The sequence below is a fragment of the Sander lucioperca genome, chromosome 12, assembly GCF_008315115.2.
Source record: "Sander lucioperca isolate FBNREF2018 chromosome 12, SLUC_FBN_1.2, whole genome shotgun sequence".
Classification (NCBI taxonomy): domain Eukaryota; kingdom Metazoa; phylum Chordata; class Actinopteri; order Perciformes; family Percidae; genus Sander; species Sander lucioperca.
The window spans coordinates 20,730,269-20,754,523 of NC_050184.1; the positions used below are offsets into that span (position 1 = coordinate 20,730,269).

Genomic DNA, 24,255 nt, shown 5'->3' on the forward strand with positions numbered 1-24,255 from the left:
AAACAGTGTGTGTGCTTAAAACAGCGCGCCTTATGCACACTGACTGAAACCAATTGACTCTAATAATGAGTTGAAAGCAGTACTAAGGCTATTGCTGTCAACGTCCACATGGATATTAAAATCACCTATAATAAGTACTTTGTCTGACTTAAGGACTACACATGATAAAAACTCTGAGAATTCAGATACAAATTCAGAATACGGACCTGGAGCTCGGTAAATAACAATGAATATAATTGGCTGTAATGTTTTCCGTGTTGGATGTTGAAGATTAAGAACAAGGCTTTCAAACGAGTTATAATTTAGTTTAGGTTTGGGATTAATAAAGGATTAAAGAGCAACCTAAATTTCTCACAATGTCTTCCCAATATTTTTGGCACCATTTAAAATGAAAGAATGCCTACTTCTGGCCTAAGGAAGTCTGGCCTCCCCATAAAAATATAAAACATAATTTAAAATATAAAATTAATTTTATTTTATATGTTAAATTATGTTTTATATTTTTGTATCTTTTACTGATTTTGCAATTTTCCTCATCAAAACATTCCATTATCATTTTCTTTTATAGCTGGTAGAGCGAAACAGCGCCCCTCTGCCACTGCGTGCGTGGTGCAGTCCTGTCTGTGGTCTGTCTAGTAGTCAGTAAAATGCTACAAACGATCAAAGGAGGACAGCTTTTCCTGGCATCCCTTAGCATCTCACCAGTCACATGCCTCAGACCAGATGCGATCTTCCTTGAAATAGAAATTGAATGACTTTGATTTCATTTTCATGCTTGAGGTTTTTCAAACCATTTTTGGCCACACTGAACTACTATTCCAGGTACTCCAGAGCAAAGTCTTGGACATCAGTAAATGTGATGAAGGAGTCAACAGCACTCTTAATGCACTGAGAGCTACTCGAAGTAACGCAACATTCAATGAGAACACGGTGGAGACTGTTGGAGCACTAAACCAGCGACGCAAACATAGCCGTCGGGCCTAGGAGGAATTCGAGCTAGGAGTCAGTAAGGATGGCGACCAACAGGACACGGCCTACGCGGTTTTCCACCGACGCCTCTTTTTCCAACTATTTGATGGCATTGTGCATTATGACACGACGATTTCAAGACATGAAGAATCTGAGTTTTTTTCATGTCCTGGATAATGCATTGTTTAAGACATACTCCCAGCCTGCAGGATTCCAGAGCCATGAGATCACTCAGCTACTTGAGACCTACACTGTTTGATGAACAGAGACTGACAAATGAACTGCAGGTCATCTATGCAGATGCCCTCTTTCACAAGCCACCAGCTGAGCTGCTGGAGATGCTCGTAACATATGAGCAGACCACTGCCTTAACTGAGGTTTGCAAGCTACTGAGGCTTATGCTCACCTAGTCTCGCTTTGCCAGACCCTCCTCCAAAGCGCGCTGGAGGAGAGTCTGGCTACTCCACATAGCATTCTGGGATGGGAGGAAAACATGCTCTGGCTTATTGGCATTTCTTTAAACCAATCACAATCGTCTTGGGCAGCACTAAGTACCGGGGAAAAGCCACTGCAAAATGGGCTTTGAAGGAACATTTTTTGGTGGAACGTGTATGTTTAGCGTTCTGGGAAAAAGACCCAGAGATTAGACACCGTGTCTCTACCTTATGATGATTTTGGTACACCAAACGTAGATTTGCGCTCTGGAGTTCGGCTGATAAACTCTGCCATGAGACTCTGAATATCAGATCATCCAAAATGTCTTTGCAGACGTGAAGCAGTGCGATATGGGAAAGTCTACTCTGAGTGATAGTGCTACGGAGCCAGGTAAATCAACTCAGACATCAGGGTTAGACTCAGAGTTTGTTAAACCTCCTTCCTGAAACGGACCCCTGTTGTGCGTGCCTCTTTTAGAGTGAACAGCATTGTTGTTTCTTGTTGATTGCAGTTATATTGTTGATGTCCCCTCATAAGCACATACTTCCGTTTTTCCTACGTGTTGTTGTACAGTATTTGGAGAGCGAAAATAAATCGCACCTCGTGTTGTTTTGTAGGCTTTGTTGTTTCCTACGAATGGGATACAAGGGTGAATGCCAGGCTTTTTATTATTTAAGTCTCTTACCTTTTTCTGTAATCATATGTATTGATATTTCATTATTTTATTGTCATCATTTTTAATTCCAAATTGAGTAATTATTTTTGTTTTAGTTGTAGTTATTTTTAGGGCTGTCAGCATTAACACGTTAATCGCGATGCGATTAAGGGCCGAGCATAACACAATTTTTTTTAATCGCATGCCGCCATTTATTAATTTATTTTACACTTCACTCGGCTTTGCGTCGTGCCTAACAACGCCCCTTAGCTGTTCTAAAATCACTAGAATCTAGCTAGGCTACTATTTTGACCCTTTGCCGCACCTTTACTTATCATCAAGCAGCCATACTTCCTCGTAACACATCCTGCTGCTGCAGGCATGATGGAGAAAGACAGCAGCAACACAATTCTGAATGGCGCTTTTTATTTTCCAAAACTATATGGTGATAATAAATCAATTTTGTGTTTACACCTTGTTCTTGTTAATAAAGCTTGAGTCTCTGCGACCTAAGGTTACCTATGATACCCCTCTTTGGCATAATTCCAGCTTTCAGGTCTTCAAAATCTAGGACAGCAAAGTGATGTCAGTGTCAATCTGCCAGTCTGTCATGTTTTGCACTGGCAAGAGAAGAGAGGAAAAATAACTAAAAACGCTGGTAAGTCCAGTCCTGTTATCGTTCGAATTTTCATCTTCTGCTCGGAGGGAAAATGTCCCAGCTCTCCTTACCAGACATCAAAATTTCAATGTAGCCATCGGGGCTAATCTTCCACATCTCAGTCTGTGAGGATGAGAACAAGCTCCTCTCCTCACAGACGTCCTTGGTGAATAAAACCGATAAGATCAAAAGTTTTGCTTGGTGCAGCAGTGGGTCCCTCTCTAGCGATGTTCACTTCTGAAACAAAACCTTAAAATAAACAAAATGAAAGACACATCCTTCAACCACTTTGATAATACACGATCACGGTTTGAAAGGACTCATTTGGATACTTTAAAGTGGGGTTGTACCTACAGTACAGTAGATGGCAGTTTGGAGAAGCAGACAGGAGTGCCGACATGGAAGTTAAGCAATGTACTTCTCCAAACTGGGGGGCTTGCCGACCGCTGTTTACTGTAGATTAGCAACACATTCTCACTCCCAGCGCGTCAAAAACCGCCGCTTGGTCAGGGGCCTTTGGCATTTGTTACTGACGCAAAAGTCTCCTTTAGCGTGTACTGGCGTCATATTTAGACGCGCTTATTATATATATTTATTATATATATTTAGACACTTTGCAATGTTGCTTTCTAAAGTGATTTCCAGGTATCCTTTCACTCACAGAGAATATCGTGTTGTATTTATGATGGGCCATCTGGGACATTATTCACAATTACCTCACACAGTGAAGTGAAATGCTTTTATACACACTAGTGAAACATTATACTCCCACATACCATACTGAAACCACACACCCACACAACTGAAATGCTCTTATAAATACTACTGAAACGCTCTCATATACACTATTAGGAGTGAAATCCTATTTCAGTTGTGTATATGAGAGCATTTCAGTATTGCATGTGAAAGCGTTTCAGTAGTGTTTATGAGAGCGTTTGTCCCAGATGGCCCCTCATAAGAAAGCCAACAGATCTATTTGGTCTGTAAAAACAATCCTGGCACCCAGTTCCAGGTACTGTACTGCTTTTTATGGGACAGTGTCAGACCTAATTTTGGAGTATAAGGTTTAAATCTCCTGCATCACATTTAAAATGGAAGAGCTGTAGAACGTGCAGTTTTTATATTTAGACGTAAACATTGAGAGTGCATGGAATGGTAAAATAAATGCATTAAATTATGTATTTACACAATTAGTCATTTTCTGCCATGCATTCCTCTCTTGCCTTATTCGGAACAACAGTGTTGCCTTTTTGCTGTAATACTTTTTTTTACATATTTTTCATAGCCGATTGGTCAAAATGACACCAAATGCACTCTTTTATGGGAATGTGCACAGAGCCTGAGTAAGACTGCCTTAACAAAGACCATGGTACCCATAGATATAGGGACAGAACTGTTCTATGTATATCTATTATGCTACCTGTTATCTCTGACTGAGGCTTTACCTGAGGCAGAGGAAGCCTAGCTCTGTGCTATAGTACACCCCTCTGGTGTCACTAATTCAGGGTGGTTGAGTTGGTGTGTGTGTGTGTGTGTGTGTGCCTGCATGCGTGCGTGTGTGCATGCGCATCAGCTGGGTTTTGTTGAAGCTTGTGTGTTTGCCGTGTCCACTCATGTTGCTCGTCGAGTGCTGCTCGAGGCTCTTTTTCTCTGGATTGAATTCTGTCTTAATAAAGTGGGCTTTTGTGTGTGTGTGTGTGTGTGTGTGTGTGTGTGTGTGTGTAACTCTCCATTATCAGTGTGACCCGTGGGACTGCAGTAAGTGGGATAAATAAAGAACTGTGGGAGATTTACACAACTTTACACACCTTATTAGCTGATTAAAATGACATCTCAATGGTTGATAACCATTTAGGCTATTTAGAAATGAGGCTCATTGGGAACAAAAGTGAGAGTTAAATGGACGTATGCTTTTTAAGGGTAATTGGGGAAATTATATATTATCATGGGGTTTGATTAAATCTTATCCTGATTGTTGTTGCTGGAATTTTTGCCAAGCCCGATGGACTGAAAAATACGGATAAATTAGAGCATAAAAGATATATAACACTATAAAGGAAAGGGAAAAAGCAAAAAAACATAATATGAGCACTTTAAAAGCAGTTGATAGAGATGTGAGTCATGACTACTGGAGGAGTGAAAGAACTCGAAAGGCCGTGACGCCGGCTAGAGAGCTCCGTCGCATCAGCAGCAGTTTGTAGTTGAGTTACCCGAGAATAGGGGGCTTTGAGCCGGGTACAGGGCACCGCGAACTGCCGGCCGTTTCGGCGGACATTACGGTTAAGTTTGGGCGACAAAAAGTGAGCGTTAAGCAGCGACGACGAGTTAAGTTTAGGAAAAAGATTGTGGTTTGGATTAAAACACTCCCAAGGAACACACATCTTCAGGGTACAAGTACTTTGTTTTCCCCAAGAAAGCGAACTCCGATCCCCAGCTTGAACGCGTTGTGTTTTATGACATTTTGGCATTTTTTTTTTTACCCCTAGAGTTTACTTGCCAGAATGAGCCAACCTGAAGTAGTTGTAGCTTGTCAGCAACATTATTCACAAAGCTGGGTGCGTGGATAGTTTCCATACATGCCGACAGTCTGAATCTACTGTTCGACATCAGCGTACTTGTTTCCATAATCCCTCCTGCTGTGCAATTGAATCCCCTTCCAGCTAGGCAACGGTAATCCTACATCCATCAGATTGCTTTCAGAGACTCTTAAAGACGTTGAAGAATAGGGCTGATGATGTCACCAGAGCAGAACACTGCTGCAGCAGCTGGCAGCCATGAATTGCATTGTGTGATTGTCATTGAGACAGGCTTTCCTTCAGGTGTTCTTCCCTCTGAAGATAAACAGGGCTCATACTGTGGCAGGATACAGATAAATAGGTCTTTTGAATCTGTGCCTTTAAAGCACAGAGGGAGGGGAGTGGATGAGACACAAAGAGACAAAAGGAGAAAGAAAAAGATTTAATGTAAAAGTAATGTTAATCCAGCAGATGTGGCAGAGTTGAAGGGTTCTGTTTATTAATGATGCTTTTGGGGGACTTGGTGCTTCTTGACACACCCTTAAGACACATTCTCACTCCCATTGTGTCAAAAAGCAACGCTTGGTCAGGTGCCTTTAACATTTGTTTTTGACGCAAATGTTTTTGGTGCGGATCCGAATCATGGGGCGGGTACACACATTATTTTTCGCTTTCGTTAACATTGCGAGACATGGCATGGCCTTGGCGGAGGTCTGCGCCCCCCGAGTGCCCTTTCAGTTCTTCTTTTAATCTTGACCATGATCATTGACAAAACCATCTTAACTCACTTGCATTTGACAAAAGAATTCTCCGATCAAGGTCGACTTATTAATTCTGTTTGTAAATCTGAAGTATGAATCATCCAAACAAACTAAACTAAACTGTTTTATGTGAACTCTATGACCTGCTCCAGAGTTCACATAAAACAGTTGCTCTGTGTTGCTGTCATACCAAACACTTTGGCCTTGATTGAGTGTGGGCAAACTCTCCTTTCACTGTGATCACATGTTACTCATCTTTGTATTGCTCTGTGTGTGTCGTGTCTGCTTCTGTGCTGCAAGGTACAGCTGAATTAAGGGGTTTGCATTCTTTCATAGCAGAAGTGACGGTGTTATCTGTGCTGTGAAGAAGCATCCATCTGCAGTGAAAAGCCATAAAGTGTTACACAAGTTTTACTCCGACACTGAATGAAGCTCTGAAGGGCATGCTCCATTGATTTTTTTGCTTGTGTTTAACGAACAAATTCTCATTCAGAGTTGAGTCACAGTGATGGGTCACACAAATGCAGAGCTCTGGCGGCAGAAGAGATTTCGGTGACCCCGGAAACATTTTGTGCAGTGAGTCAAGAAAGAGAAGCCTGGGAGATTTGGTCTCAGTCAAAGATATCAGCAACAACTTTCCGGTTTAAGATGGATGGATGGATGGATGTATACATAGGCATATATTTGGGGGGGGGATGCAGGGGATATGTCCCCCCCAATATTACGAAGAGGAACATTTGTCCCCCAAATCTCAGTCTTCAACTAGTCCTGTCTAGTGCTATCTTGAACTTGTCATGACTCAATAAAGGTGGACTTGACTACAGCCCTGCAAGAAATAGTTGACGAGTGTACCTCCCCATGAAACTACATGTTCTTCTTTTTTCATACACAGGCAGCTGTGTACAGATTAAGCAGAGAAACAACATTTAAACTAAAATGGTGTTACATTTACATTCTTTTTCAACTTTAGAGAGAGCCGGGCTAGCGGTTTCCATTATTGCTAAGATAAACTAATCAACTCCTGACTCAAGGCACTTAACACACAGACATGAGAGTAGTGTCAATGGTCACATCTCACTCTCTCAAGAACACCAACAAGTGTATTTCCCAAAATGACAAACTATTCATTTAGGCCTAATTGCAGATCGTCAAGAAAAAAAAAAATATAAGAAGGATGTCAGAGGATGTGGAATAAATGAGCTTCAGGTAATATATAATGTAGGCCTGTTCTTGGTGTAAAAGCACCACCAGTGTCTTTTTTTCTATTTTTTTGTAGTTAAGGAGCCCCTATTATGCTTTTTCAGATTTTGATCGTCTTTAGTGTGTTATATAGTCGTTTGTGTATGTAATAAATGTATAAAGTACAAAAAACACATTCCACTCCAAATGGAGCTTCCTCTCCCACAGACAACACTTCTTCTCTGCCTTCTCTGCGCCTCGCCCACATTCCTGTTTGAAATTCCTCAGTTAGTGATGTCACTGATTGAGAAAGCCAGCCCAGTTTTTCATATGTGCTGCCCATAGGTGCTGCCTGAGCAAGCACAGCCAGAGTGGGCCAGCGGACCAATCAGAGCAGACTGGGCTTTTCAGGAAGGCGGGGCCAAGAGCTCAGAGTGTTTCAGGCAGAGGAGCTGCAGCAATTGGCAGTATGAGAAACATAATATGTTTTTGGAACATAAAACCATGTAATGCTATTCTAGTGGACCCCAAGAGTACAAATATGATGCCAAAAAAGAGCATAATAGGGGCTCTTTAAACTGTCAGCCGACCATCGAGCTAATAAGCAAAGTTCACTATTCCAAGAGCAGTGTTGCCTTCTTGGTATAAAACAGGTCGAGATATCTACCTCATTTATTTTAGTCAACCAGAAACATGTAAAAATGCATCTCTGTCTGTGTCTGTAACTGTGTTTACAGCAAATACAGAATATTTGTGAAAAAAAGCTACATTAATTTGACTTGGTACACACACATAAACACACAACACACACACACACGCACAGGCACTGATTCCACAGCAAGTGAAGAATAGACGCTCACACACGCACATTTGTGCCAGCGTTTGACAGCTCATTCAAGCCGACAGTGCAGACCGGCAGTTTTAGATTCAAAGTGTTAAATTATTAATATTTGAAATGGAAAAGCGCGGTGGGTGAAAGAGTCCTCCGATAGACTGCTTTCATTTTTCAGATTTCCTTCCTCATCCCTCCATTAATGAAGAAGCGGAGTGAAAAGTCTGTCAGAGATACACATGGGAAGAGATAAAGAAAGGAAGGAAGGAAGGAAGGAAGGAGGACAGCGTGATCGAGTAAAGTGAGGACATAAACGGTACAAAAGCTTCTGCTCTAAATAGTAGATTTAAAAAATATATTTTTGTTTTTGTTTCTTGTTTATGCACCAAAACAAAAGTAAATTCCTTGTGATTCTGATTTCTTCCATAGTCGTAGGCCTGCTGTGGAGTGAATGTAATGAGTCTGCCACCTCACTGCCCACACATTGAGAAGAAACCATGGTTACACAACATTCAGTCTGGTACTGTTTCCCCCGGAGACAGGGAAGTTCATCTTGAAGCTTGCCGCTGTAATTATACCCTACACCTTAATGAAGGATGCTTCATTCAGTTACACTAACCACAGGGTGGGAGGGTGTATGGGCTGCATTAGTCTTGCATTGCCAGACCTTCCTCCACAGCGCTGCGGAGGGTCTGGCTAGTCCACACAGCATTCTGGGATGAGAGAAAAACGTGCTCTGGTTCAGGGGCGATTCAAGGATCAGACCTTTAGGGGAGCTCAGCCCCTAATGAGAATGTGACACGGATACAGTGCCTTGAAAAAAAAACCTGCTAAATGAGTAATTTCATTGTCTGATAATCTCTGAGCTAGCTACTGAATAACAACGTCAGCTACGACGTTTTTTGAAACTATGAACAATATGATGGAACTAAACCTGACACTTTATAAGTCACAACAATAACGACCAATTTGACACAGTGTTCTAACATTCAGCAATTTTTGTTTCTTACGTTTCAATTTGGGTTCTGATCTGTGCCATGAAACTACCAACTTCTTCTCTGGGTACTACCAACGTTAAACTTCACAACCACACTCCTGCTCTCCCTCTGACAAATTAGATAGAGACTCAGCCAAAGGAGGGAGTCTGACACAACCACCTCCAATTGGCCAACACTACGTTGCTGTTAACCCTTTCATTGACTGGGTTACAGGTGGATAGCATTATAAAGCCTATAAAGCATTTATCAAAAAATGCCTCTGTAAAAACCTTTGGAACATAGACAGGAATGACAGTGGAAATGTTGGTGTACGTAAGTTCTACTGAAGTGGAGATTTCTGGCTCAGAGTACGAGAACAACTCATTGTTTCCCTGGTTGTTTGGCTGAGTGATGTTATCTGCCAGGTGGCACCAGAGAAGAACACACACTGTGCCTGGAAATGGGATTCCTGGTCTCCTTTGTTATAGGCTAAACAATGAAATATTTCATCAAAATGCAGTAAATGAGCCAAAACAGCATGGATATGAGTGCGAAGAGTGCACATGCAGCAGCTTTTGCTTTGAAAGGACGAGGCGAAATGAAGTCTTCTTCTTTTACTCTTAATAGTAATAAACACCCAGAAAGGGAAATTATGACAAAGTGGAAAAGTATAATGAATATTAAAGCTGCACGATATGACTAAAATATGCGATATGCGATAACGCTGAATATCAGACACAGATATTAAAGTGTACTCAGTTCTGCTGCTTTCAGTATTCAGCTAGAATACAACAAACAGCTTGTTGAATTTAAAACAAATGAAGGGAAATCATTCCTAACACTATTTTAATAAACAAATTGAACATCGACTTGAATATAAAAGGCAGCACTGAAAAAAAGAGTGACAGAAAGTACCGCTTTTTACTGATATTTTCTTTCAACAAACACAAAAAAATCCCTTGAGCGCCACTCACGATGTCCTCCGAGAGTCATTCCATAGGCAGCAGCCTTTTGCGATGTGTGTATTGTGCAAGTTAATATCGCGATGACGATGAAAAGAGGATATATTGTGCTGCCCTGATGATTATCTGGAAGCTGGAATTACATCAACTGGATTGCGAGTCAGGACAGTACTGTATGTGTGTTGCAGGCTGACAGGTCACCAAAACTGCCCAATAAACTAAAACTGCTCTCAGTCCATGTTACCTTTGTTCACTGTAGGGATGGGCGATACCACACTTTTAGGATTCGATACGATACTGATACTTTTTCTTGCATTTTCATCGATACCGATACCGTTAATTTCTTATTGGCAATTTTTGTCAGTAAAAATATTATTACATTTAAGACAAATCACAAGACAAATACAGACCATTTATACAAAATTTATTATGGTCAATACATAATAATACTAAAAATAAAATAAATAACATAAATATGAATGAAATAAATTAAATATGAACAAAAACATACACATTTTCAGGCCCTTGGCTGTGTCGCTGTCGGCTGTGTCGCACGTTGACGCTCATTCGCTCGTCTCCTGTCACGTGACATGGGCCAGCTTAATACGCCGCCAGGTACAGGGGTGTCCCAGCACATAGTAATTTAAGTAAGTAATCTAAAACAGCTGAAAGTGATGCATACACCCCCAATTATAATTTTTTAGTTTATATCGATATTTTTTTAAGGAAATCAATGCCAAATGAGTAGCGTGAGTATATCGATCTATCGATACCACAGGATCAATACGCCCATCCCTAGTTCACTGTCTGTGGCTTTTCATGCAGCGGTGGAAGAAGTATTCAGATCCTTTACTTAAGTAAAAGTACTAATACCGCACTGTAAAAATACTCTGTTACAGGTAAAAGTCCTGCATTGAAAATGTTTCTTAAGTAAAAGTATGTAAGTATCGTCAGGAAAATGTACTTAAAGTATTAAAAGTAAAGAAAAATCTTCAAATTTTAGAAACTCTAAACGATCCAGTTATGTCAATCAACTATGTGTTTAATCTTTGACTTAACTTGTAGGCTGTCATATTGTTGGGTAGTTTAATTTAAAATAAAACATCACATTTAATGAACTACATGTGTTTTGTGTGCAAAACACTTAATTTGTAAAGTAAATAAAGCTGTCAGATGAATGTACAGGAGTAAAAAGTACAATATTTCTCTCGGAAACGTAACAGAGTAGAAGTAGAAAGTGGCATGAAAAGAAAAGACTCTAAAGTACAAGTACCTCAACATTTGTACTTAAGTACAGTACTGGATTAAATGTACTTAGTTACATTCGACCACTGCTTTAATGTAATGGAGTAGTACAGGTTTGATTTTGGTTGCCCAATCTTTACCATTCTTTATTTGCTGATATTAGCTTGCAGATTGGATTTTGTTCAGAGGATAATAGCTGCCTTAGTGTGAGAATTCAAAAGAGAATTAGAGAGTGAGCTGAGGAATTAGCTGGCAGGAGAGAGAAAACGGAGCGAGAGAGGCATGAAGCAGTAAACCCTCTTTAATGGACGGCTAAATATTTCATGCTTATTTTTTGAGATTGCGGGAATCCTAGAATGCAGACAGACAGTGAATGCTAACAGGACTGAGTGTAACAGATGAGTGTGTTCCAGCTGCTGTTCAGGAATGGAAGTGGTCTTCTCTCCAAGAGAGACGTGATACTCACTGGTATCTCTTTATCTACAGTAAGGCTCTTATTGGAAAACTCGCATCTTACTTTACAGAACTTCTCTGTTACTCAGAGGGACATTATCAGACTCACTCTGCTGACTGGCTTTTACTTTATGTTCCCCAGAGCTCAGTGTGAACTTGGAAAAACGGCTGTTGTGCCTGGCCGGACTCACAACAACTACAATACAAATACAAATACTCTTGAAGCCGTAGATGGGTTCTCTTTATTTACACAAGGAGCTTCGGAATTTTTTTCGGAAAATTCGGATTGTTCAAAAAGGCAGGCCTGTTTGGTTCTTTCGGGGAATGATTTTCCTGGCCGAAATTTAAGGGACATCCGGCGGAATTTCTGGCGGCACCGGAGCAAATCTCGGAAGTGGAACATCATCGACATAGACTAATGTAAAGTGAACAGGACGTTCCAGACTGAAGCAGCCCTTGCACCAGTCCTGTTGCTTTCTTTCTGTTGTGTTTATTTTTTTTGAGGACGTAGGTGTGGTAGTCACGGTTTTGTTTCATTGTTAGTTTAGACAAAATGTTGATAGGGTTCTTCCCTTCTTTGTTCTTTTTGGCCAGACTTCCAGGCTCCCATAGTTTTGGTTAAATCTTCAGTAGTTAATTCATGTGAATACAACCAATTTACTTTAAAGCTATAGTGCATAGTTCCTGTCTCCCCCATGAGGAATTCTAAGTAATAACCACAAAACTGTCGGCACGTCCACATGATACAAGCCTTCCTATATCGTTAATAGAACAACGGTAACTCAACTCCTTGCGTGCTGTTTGACTGTAGTTGCCATAAAGTTGCGCTCTTCGAAGCCAAAAAGAAAAAGACATAAATTACACTTCCTAAATGTCTCTGTAACAGGCCAGTATGAGAATATCTATCCGCTCAAATGAATGTACACAATGTATGATACCGACTGCAGTCTCCCTTTGCTCAGGGATCACTTCTTCCTTTTCCTCTCTGGTCTTGCCCTGCCAGCAGTCTTGCACTCATAATTGTAATGCAATACTGCATACTTTTACTGAATGACAGAGAGGGAGAAAGAGAAAATGAGATGTGTGTAGGGAACAGGGCTAAATATCAGGGGACAGTTAATGTCGATAGAGATGGAGATAGAGCTCTCACTGCGACACCCAGGAGGTAGAGACAGAGCTCCACATCCTTTCATCCTGTCCAAAATACCAGGCTGTCAGAGGGGAATACTTCCCCCAAATAACACGCACACACACACCCTAAATTTAATCATACACACACACACACACACACACACACAAAAAAAAACTCCCACATTTCCTGCAAGAAAACCATGATTGTGTGATGATAGCAGTGAAATGTATTATAGCCTGTGAGGACCTGAGGACAACCAGTGGAACCTAAACACACGCACGCACGCACGCACACACACACACACACACACACACACACACACACACACATACACACATTGGAGCAAATGAAGCGGGCTTTCATTTTTAAATGGTGGAAATGTAACATGCAACATATATAACCTTTAACTATTCTCCTGACCAATAGCTAACGTTTGGTCGTGACGTATGTCATGCGCATGTGCAACAAGAGGGGAGACCGACAACAACTATTGGCTTATATTCAGCATTAGCATCGCTAGCGTTAGCCTTAGCCAACTCCTTCACCACTAACGGAGCGAGCTGGAAACTTTTCCCGAACCCCGTGGGGAGGAGGGCCACAACATCATGGCCAGCAACAAAACTCAGCAAAGATTCTTCTTGCTCTGGCTTTAACTTCTGGATATTCGGCAGCGTTGCTGCCACAACGGACCGAATGGCTTCGCTCGCATCTTTCAAGTGCACGTCCTCAACGTCATCGTTCTCAGCCACTCCCTCTGTTCGCTGATTGGACCTACAAATATTTGACCGGTGAAAACCTAAGAATATACTGCAAACCCAGATGGAATACGGAAGGGAAATGAAAATTGAGCGGAAGTAAGTAGGAGGGCGGAGCCAGGCTAATTTGCATGTATACTGATCCCCATGTGTTTCATATCAAAATGTTCAGAACAAACTCAGCTTTCTGTATAGTGATTCCCAACATTGTTCAAGAGCAATGTATAAAGCGATAATTTGGCCCTAAAGCGGAGATATTCTCAAATTTCTTTACCTACATTAAATTGTTTTGGTGCTTGAAATGAGTTTACAAAAGTCCTGGGTTCACAAAAGTAGCGTAATATATGACTAAAATATTAAATAAATGTCACTTTTTGAATAGTAATGTTGTCAAACATAGCTTGGACTCGCCGGTGTGTCTTTTGTCCTCAGAGGGTTAAATAGAGATCTTCCGATGCCAAAACCAGTATCAGAAAAGCCTCCGATACCGCCTAAATGCTGGTATCGGTATTGGCAAGTACTGGAGTTTATGCACCGATCCAATACCTCGTAATTTAGCCCTGACGAAAATCTACTTTAAAGTAGTTCATTTATGTTCTGTTTCGGTTATGATTGACTGTCAACTGGATAATAAAAGAAAGTTCTGTGGCGTTCATTGTTTGTGTTTGTTCATGTTTCACAAAGAGTTTAACCTGACAACAAAGATAGAGATACTATCACATCCATACAGGGATAGTAGCATATAGCTGTTAAAACATAATAAAATCTACTATCACACTGGTGTGCAAATATGCAAGTTCAGGTATCAGAATCAATATCAGGAAGCATAAAATGGTATCAGACCATCTCTATATTTAAAAAAAAACACTATATAGGTTATAGTGACTGAGTGAAGGAGGGAACGTTTTGGAACACAGCTCTAGAAAGACTTGTGGAGAGAGAAGACAATATGTTCTTGGGGAGATAAAAGGACAGATATACATATACATATATAGATGTACAGGCTTTGGCTGGGTAGACCGGGTCCCTGGTGTAAAGAGAGAGGGGAGGAAAGCTGAACAGCCATGAAATATTCTCTCTGAAGACTTTTCTGCTAGTCTTTATTATGCAGAGAGAGGGAGGGGAGGAATGTGAGGGTGAGAAAGAGCTGGGGGAGGACAGGAAGGCAGAGAGAGAAGAGGAGGATTGGGAGGGAGGAGATCGTTACAGAAAATCATTCATACCACAAGCCGTGGAACTCTTCCCCACTGAGTGTGAGACACTCTCATCTATCTATCTATCTATCTATCTATCTATCTATCTATCTATCTATCTATGCATATATATCTATGCATCATCATCTCTAAAGGGATGGAGAGGAATGGGAAGATGCTGAGAAGGGAGGGGAGTGGGATGTGAGTGACAGGGCAAAGGGAGAAACATAGAGAGGAAGAGCCGAGAAAGAGAGGATAAGACAGAGGCTAGCCTGTAATAAAATAACCCACCTAATTAAGAGCCTTTTCTCTGCCAGTTGACGTTCAGACTGATCTTAGAGAGACTGAGACGACGGTCTGCCTAATAAAAGACACACTTATAGTCCATTACATTCCTCTCAGTTGATCACAGTGAGATTGAGCCACATGTACGTCTACTCACGGATAAAAATGATAAGATTGATATTATGGAAAATGTTTTTGGTTCGACAGTTTGACATGACGTCTTTCTACAACTTGTTTCCTTTTGTCTTTCTTCAAGACAAAGGTCCTCCAAACCATATGACCATATGTGTTGTTTGTTCCTACCCTCTAATACATGTGTCAAACTCAAGGCCCACAGGCCAAATCCGGCCCATCGCAGATTTAGATCTGGCCCCCATTAGTTTTTGTCGCTTTTTCAGATTTTTTTTTCAATTTTTGTGATGTTTTTGTCAATTTATGCGTTATTTGCGGCTTTGTCTGACGTTATGTGTTCCTTTTTCTGACATTTTTGTCGCTTTTTCCAACTTTTTGGGCCCTTTTTTCTACGAAGGCTGAGGAACTTTTTTCCTGACTTTATTTTAGGACTTCATGTCAACCAAACTGTAAGTGAGAAGATGCAACAATACAGTCAAAGATATTTTACTTTTTTCGACTCAATAAAAGCATGTCAATGAACTATATACATTATGTCTGGCTCTTGATGTGATTCTCATTTTCCAGTGTGGCCCTTAGTAAAATCGAGTTTGACACCCCCCCTCTAATACGACCAAAAGGAGCGTTTCATAAAATGGCGCACCTAGCGGTGGCAGGAAATACAACCTCATATCTTTTTTTCATTTTTTTATATTTTCTTTATAGCTTTCCTGTTTTATAAACAAACAAGCACAGCACAACACAACAAAGTACCCCACCCCCCATAGACAATAAAAAAAAACATAGACTAACTAATAAGTAGCTAAATAAAAATAAAATCTTGTAACAGAGTATATGCATGTATTTATATATATATATATACATGTACAAACACAGGTCCAAATAAATTAAATAGAGTAAAAGAAAGGTTGCTTTTCTAAAAAAACATAGTAAAACACGTCGACACCAGTCATCAAGTTAAAGATCAAGGAAAAGATGCAAAAAAATAAGCATTTTAAGACATTCAGAGTTGAGAGAAACATTGTATCGTACTTACAACCTCATCTAAACCAGAGAACTTAAAGGTCGTGATTTTAAACATGTCATTAACGTTGTGAAACGGTCACAGTTGGGTTAGGTTTAGCCATGGTAGTCTCGCTTTGCCAGACCATCCACACGCTGCGGAGCGGAGAAGGGTCTGGCTAGTCCACACAGCATTCTGGGATCAAAGGCGCGGGAAGGGGGGTGCTGAGGGTGCTGCAGCACCCCCTGCTGGCAGGAGCTGGATTTTATATTTTTTATTTTTTAAATAATTACTAACTCGCTGTCTGACATTATTTATATTTTTGTATATCAAATAATGAGGAAAATAGCAAAAAAAGGTTATGGATAGGTTTGAATATAGCCTACTAAAAATGAACTGTTATAGCTGCTATAGAGGTCAAAGTGAAAGTGAGTCAAGCCTGTCTAGCTGAGGCTAGTTGACTGGAACGTTAGTTGTAGAGAAGAATATGTTGCAGAAAAGGATACGAAGACTTTTTTCTTCTGGCATAGTAATGCGGCTGAAATTAGCAAGCTTTCATCTGTAGATGTTACAGTTATTTCCTCGTCCACCGCCGAGGCAAACTCTGTTGGGGCAGCTGAAGAGCCTGAGTCTGAAATAACATTAGCAAGCAACTCGGCTAACGTTAGCAGCACCACCATAGCATCTAACGATAACTTTACAGAAGGATTCGAAAAGCCCTGTCAGCCAAGCAACTTCAGTTATCCTGGAAGGATAAGAAGAAATTTTTCAACGGTCTATTCAGCTAAGATGAGAATGGATGATAAGCCGTTTCTTGTGTCATTTGTTGTGTTAGACTTCCATCTACTTGCCACAATTGGTAATTATCCTGAAATACGGGAATATGTTCAGCTTACTTCCTGTTCATGTGTGGAAAAGAACTACAGGTTCAGGTGTCTCCTGAAACTTTGGTTTTTCTGCAAAAAGAATAAGTTACTTTAAAGAATTCTGTTCCCTGTGAGGGCAATGCCTGTAAGTACGATTGTTTTCATTGCATATGTTTTGTGTAAAAGAAACCGCTGTGACGTGGTTAGGACACATTTGAGAAGGCACAAGTTAGGAAATTGTTGGCGAGGTCATTGCAGCCTGATTATTAGCATATATTTTCAAGCCAAACATCTCTGGCGTGGTTTTGACGATCAGAAAAGTAATTTACCTTAGCTATAGGCCTATACTGAAACAGGCTAATGATGTCAAGTGCACTTCTGTGATCTTAGGGTGCACGCAGTGTAGTCGGAGTGGCGAGTGCTGTTGCATAATTGTGGAACAGTGCAATTTGTAGCTGCCCAGGACTTTTCTAAAACTTCTCGCTCTCACCCATACACTGTGCTAAAATTATGTATTTAGCTGTCAAAATCCAAAACAGACATCCATTATTTTGTTATTCAGCACCCCTGGTCAAAAATATGTTCCCGCACGCCTGTCTGGGATGGGAGAAAAACATGCTCTGGTTTATTGGCATTTCTTTAAACCAATCACAATTGTCTTGGGTGGTGCTAAGCGCCGGACGGAGTCAATGCAGAATAGTTGTGCGAGAGAAAACTCATAGTCCTCATAAATACACTGGAGTTAAAAATTCTAAAGGAAGGAAACGGAAATCGGCGAAAAGACATGCATCCGGCGGAATTTCCTGCACACGCACGCACACACACACACACACACACACACACACACACACACACACACACACACACGCACACACAACCAACATTTCAGCACCTAAACTACTTAGTGAAGCGTTACCTCACTTCCTGAAGGTTACGCACGTGACTCTGAATAAAGTGTGTGTGTAAAGTTACAAAATGTTTTTACATTACATACTTTTCATTTTACTTTCAAATATGACGTGAACCCCTCTCTCCCCGGTGAAAGTCCTGTTTATTTGACCCATCCACCATCCTAATCTAGGTCCTTATGCAGAAATTTGGCGCTCTTATACTTCCTCACCTTACTTCCTGCTTTGCTCCCGTCAGAACTACTACGGCCACTAGAGGGCGCCGCCACTAGAAAAGTAAACAGGTCGTAATAGCTGCTTTGACAAACTTCAGGGAGCGTTTTTCAGCGGACAGTCTCATTCCACAACTTTGATTTGCAGCTCTTCTTGATTATTCTTCGTCTCTTTGTTCATGTCATTCAGTGTTAGATTTAATTTAGGCATCGTAGAAGTATTGATGATATCTTACATCAAGTATCGTAGAAGTATTGAAGATATCTTACATCAAGTATCGTAGAAGCATTGAAGATATCTTACATCAAGTATCGTAGAAGTATTGAAGATATCTTACATCAAGTATCGTAGAAGTATTGAAGATATCTTACATGCAGCACCGACAAAGGCAGGAAGGATGAGAGAAATGAGAAAGACCTGAGGGCATGGAGACAGATAACACGTGAAGAGGAGGGAAGATACAGAGAACTCTGAGTTAGAGGAAGTTAATGAGAGGGATGAAAGGATAAAAGACACAGATGTAGAGATGCAAGGGAATAGATGAGTGAAAGACCTAAAAAAAAGAGAGCAGGGGTGTTGAGTACAGTGAACATTAAAAATGGGGATTTCAAGAGGACACCAGGAGGAAAAGAAAGAAAGAAGGGGATGTTTTAAGGGAAAAAAAGGGAAAGTGCAAAAGAGCCCAAGGCCAAACTGAAAGAAGGGGGGAGGGGAGGGGGAGAGGGGGCAGGCGGAAACATTTGACTGCAATGCGTTTTTTTTAAGTTTTATCCAGGGCAGCTGAAACGGGGGGGGTTACAGCACCAGACACACAGAGACACACTGATAAAAGCATCCACCAAATCTCATTCTAACTAGAAATTTTAGCAGCACACCACACAAAGACACCCTGTGCATTGTAATGGTACGAAGCAACTGCAGAGCTACAGTGTCTCTGTTTGTCATGCAGACTGCACACTGCACCTGGCTGCAAACGCTTGATTGAACTTTGCAAGATCTAGCAGTATCAGGTTTTGGGAGATCTTGCAAAGTTTTTCACAGAGATGTGCTATGAGACTAGGTTTATTATTATTTTAATTATTATTATTACAAGGTTTTTAACTTAGTACTTCCGTGTTTTTCAATGTACTTTCGGTTCAGTTCGGTAACATGGGAGAACACAGCCATGGGTACTTCCCAAGCACGGATGTATTATATTGACCAAAGTCCCTAAATTGCATCCACGCGGTGTGCTAACTCTGTGTGTGTGTGTGTGTGTGTGTGTGTGTGTGTGTGTGTGTGTGTGTGTGTGTGTGTGATTCCCTGCGTGGCTGATGAGCAGATCTTTAAACACACTACTGTACAATCTGAATGGTTTAACTCACCTGCAAACACTTTTTTTAGGAATTGCTAATACACCAGATATTAACATCTCTCAGAATGGCAAAATAGTTAAACTCTTTGAGGTGTCATGTGCATTTGACTTGTTTATGGAGGACTATTAGTGTTCTAAGACTCTAAAATATCAGTCATTGCAATCTACCATTGAGAACCTTGGGTACAAATGCAAGCTCATTGTGCCAGTGTTTGGTAGTCTAGGTCATGTACATAGGCTGGCGATCCGTGGACTTTGCATTGGGGAGCTATCTAAAACAGGGGCCAAACAGTTGACAAAGTACAGTTCAATTATTACTATCAATTATTTGGAAAAGGCGACCTGTACCCTTAGAATTGTATAATTCATAATAATGTGCTAATCTGTTTTAATCTGTTGGATCATTCAGGAAATTTGATTCCTAATGAAATTTGACTTGTAATGTGGAATCAAATAAAGTATGTAAAATTTGTGTGTGTGTGACCTAGAGCAAAAACAGCATGTCTCAAGCTTTCTCATTTGACTGAACCTTTGTGCTTCTGTGCTCCCTCTCTCCCCAGATACACTAAGATGAAGACGGCCACCAACATCTACATCTTCAACCTAGCTCTGGCTGACTCTCTGTTCCTGGCTACTCTACCTTTCCAGGTAGGACTTACTGCTACACACGTGTCAAACTCAAGGCCCATGGGCCAAACCCGGCCCCTCGTGAATTTTGATCCGACCCGCATATCAATTTAGGTTCACAATACATTTTGGCTTGCCTAGTTTATGTTGCTTTTTCCAATGTTTTTGTTGCTTTTTTTTGAGAATGATGCTGCTATTTTCGATGTTTTTGGCATTTTCTTTGACATTTTTGGCACATTTTTAGCCATTTCTTGGCTAGTTGTGTACCAAACCAAAACAAAATAATTAAATAAAAGCATGTCAATAAACTATACATGTCTGGCCCTGGATGTGATACTTTTTTTTTTTTCCAGTGTGGCCCTTAATGAAATTAAGTTTGACACCCCTGACTTACTGCTACACGCGTGCAACAGATTACTAGTATTTCAAAGTATCTCCAGTTACTTTTTACTCTGTTACTGTTTGCTGAAGTGGTCTTTAAAAACAAAAATTACATGAATGTTTACTTATAATATAATAAAGAGGAGTTGTTGACTTCATAGGCTGTGCATTTGTGTTATTACATTATCTGGGTCACATGACAGGGATATATAACCAAAAGATGTATCCTGAGATTCATTAAAAACTTTAATTTGTTTGAAAAGTAATACATAACTAAATAAATATTTTAGAATTTGACTGAAAGAGACAATTATATTGTTAATCACAATTATTTCTGGGACAATTAAATTGTACAGCAACATTTGGAAATGTTACAGCTCGAGGTTTCAGGCTTCACTGCACCAATTTGTTCATCCGCTTCAGCGAATGATCAACTGTCCAAAAGTCATATTTCAGAGGAGATGGAGTTCTCTGTTCTGCCTCCAGCTGTATTTTCTGTGATCATTCTTTGATTTCTTTTTCCCCCCGGGTGTTTTCCAGGGCACTGACGTGTTCCTGGGCTTCTGGCCGTTCGGTAACGCTCTGTGCAAGGCGGTGGTGTCTATCGACTACTACAACATGTTCACCAGCACCTTCACCCTGACGGTGATGAGCATGGACAGGTACGTGGCCGTCTGCCACCCTGTCAAAGCGCTGGACATGAGGACTCCTCACAAGGCCAAGGTAAAAAGCTTTTAAAGTGACACATGAACCTTTTTCAAAAAAACCTTCGTACCTCCGTTATAGTCCCTGGAATTACCGCTGACATCAGATCAGACGTCAATTGTCACTTCAGCTCACTTGTCAACTCAAAACATACTTTGAACTGACTTTGTGTGTGCTGTTGTCATCAGGGTCGTTTCCAGGATTTTTTAAGTGGGGACCAAACATCTGTCAAGGGGGGGATTTCTTTTTTTTTTTTATCAGAATACAGCATAGAAAATCTGCTTAGAAATATAGGACTATAATCAATGAAACTGGCTACACCAGACATGAGAGCAGCGCGTACCGCTCTACAAATATTCTATTTATATTTTTTTATGCAAGGTATGTGCGGCCCTTCTACACAGAAATGGATCATAAAGTGTCATTATTTCTTTTAAATTAAACAACCGATATACAGGAAACTACTTAATGACGTGACGTTGAGGGTTTCTGTTTTTAGTTCTTGTTTCCCTCGTCCTCTAATAACAGCTGACAGTAGATTGATGTATCACAGCGCTGTGTCGGCTCCAAAAACTGAAAAAACAACGACAATTCCAAAGCAAAAGCTCTCCGTCTCGCCTGTGACTCACACAATCCTACGCCGTGTGTGCGCAGCTGGTGTAGCCGGTTAAAAGATACATTCCGCGGCACATACGCTCCGCTAACGGTCTGCATACATTATGCATTCAATGTAGCCAAAAGCATCAGTCTGCCACATTTAAAAAAAAAAAAAAAACAATTCCAGTGCTGGTTCCATGGTATCTGAATTGTGATAGTTACCATGGAAACATGAATCAGTCATGTGACAAGGACTGGGAAAATTGACAAAACAGGCAGCCAAGTGACATGAAATCACAATTGTCGGATTGACAGCACTCTAGCCCAATGGATTTGCGGGGGGCAATCATATTTCAGGGGGGGCCGGTGCCACCCTGTGCCCCCCTTCTAGCTGGTTGTCATGTTGGGAAACAAAAGATAAAGGATAAACTTATTGTCATTATCGCTAACAGCTATGGGATATTACAGATACAGATAGCTTTATTTATCCTCAAAGGGCAATTCAGTTTCTACAGTCAACCGAAACATATATACACATTCATACTGCAAGAGGGAACGCAATAAAAAGGCATATGGGAAAGTACGAGAAAGTCACGATCCATTCACAGCAGCTATATGCACTATTTTCTGAACCATTTGAGATAATAGAATGCCTAAACATCTATACATCATTATGGAAAACAACATGATAGTTGCCAAGGAAAAGAACCATCTTGTCGAGCCTACATCCTGTTTTGTATCTAACTGTTCTCCAACTGTCTTCATCATTCTGAAACCAGAACACAACAAATGTTGAGGATGACTATCACTCCTGCCACCTAAAGAGAGGCAGATACTGTATGTATTTTTTTAAGATATATAACATAGGTAGGGTAGGAATTTGATGTAAACAGCACTACTAATCTTGAAACCTATTTTTAGTAGAGGTCACAGAACGAATGGCGGTATTTCCCCAGTAATATAACTTTTGCTCCGTTGATTTGCAGGTCCAGTCAGAGAGACTGAGGAAATGACCAAATGTTTGAAATTATTTTAAAAAGATTTGGGGCTTTGGAGAAAACATTTGGGGCTGGAGGCCCAGAAGCCACCCGACCACGGTCCGCGCCCTGCTCTGATCTAAAGTGTACTTGCAGTTTTTACCTTTCAGACTTCACCAGAAAGCAGACTCTAAAATAAAGCATGAGGTTACATAACCAAATAACTCAGATTGTCAAGTGCAATTGTACATAATTATGGTAAAAAAAAAACTGGTGTTGCACTGTGTTACATGACCCACAAGTGTCATGGTCTATTTATATATCTAGATACGGTGCTATGTGTGGACACCAGTTGTATAAGATACTATGAGAAATGGGAGCTATTTCAGCAATTTCTTCAACAGACTTAGACGAGTAGACATTCTGTCAGAATCCGAATCACAAAGTTTATTGCCACAGTAGCTACCCTATGTGGAATTTGCCTTGGTGATATGTGCATACATACACAAACAAACATATTAAACATTAATAAGAAATAAGCAATAAATCAGAAACATGAAACACTGTGATGACAACTAAAGGGTAACTACCGTTTTTTTTCAACCTCTATTTTCCTATGTTTTTGTGTCTAAGGCCCTGTTTACACGATGATGCTCGCGGGTGAAAATGAAAAAATATTTTATTGGCTGTGCCCAGGGCATGAAATTGGCACCCGCCCACCCGCCAAATGCGGGTAACTTTTGTGATTGGCGGGTGAAACTGTCAATCTACCTGCCACATTGGCGGGTAGCCAATGAGAATTGAGTGATTCAGACTCGTAACTATCGGTAAGCAGGGTACACGGTTGCTTACGGGCCTGGTCCAATCAGGGGCCCGCATCACTGGAAGACACTGATTGACAGCCGGGTCCTCCTATCGCATTTTCATTACTCACACAATCCCAGCAGTCCCACTGACCAAGCGGGAGTGAGAACGGGTAAAATTCATTTCCTAGTTTCTGTTATGAAGACGAGACGTGTGTGTGACTCGAACATCTAACATTTACCAACAAAACATACAGCGAAAGACCGTGCAAAACATTTCAGACCGTCCTGCCAACATGTATACATTTTAACATAAATGTACGCTGTAACGTTTTTTCACTCTAAAGTCAGCGCTGCTGTTTCAAATTGTCGGCTCTCTACAGCGGGCGGGACTGCTCCGTTTCCCCCGCGACTGACACGCACACACAATCACACACAAACACACACACACACAGACACACACACAAACGCACACGGTGGATGCAGGAAAAAACGCTGATGAGACGTACAGGATGACCTAAATTGAGGACAGCTACGTTATTGTAAGTGCAATGATAAGTTAAAGTCCAATAAGTACTTTATTAAACCGTATGAATGTGTCCCAGGCCAGGATAGGAAATTAACTAACAATGTAAAGATTAACAAGCCACTGACAATGACAGATATCTTCATATTTGATTCA

At 40.7% G+C, this 24,255-nt stretch overlaps 1 protein-coding gene across 1 annotated transcript in view; it reads left to right on the plus strand.

The window, feature by feature from the left end:
- Nucleotides 1-24,255, plus strand: part of oprl1 (opiate receptor-like 1) — a 135,889-nt gene that overhangs the window by 72,495 nt on the left and 39,139 nt on the right. Inside the window, exons 3-4 of the mRNA XM_031312064.2 lie at nucleotides 20,044-20,131; nucleotides 21,032-21,214. Coding sequence (XP_031167924.1) covers nucleotides 20,044-20,131; nucleotides 21,032-21,214 — 271 coding nt within the window. The remainder of the gene's footprint in view (nucleotides 1-20,043; nucleotides 20,132-21,031; nucleotides 21,215-24,255) is intronic.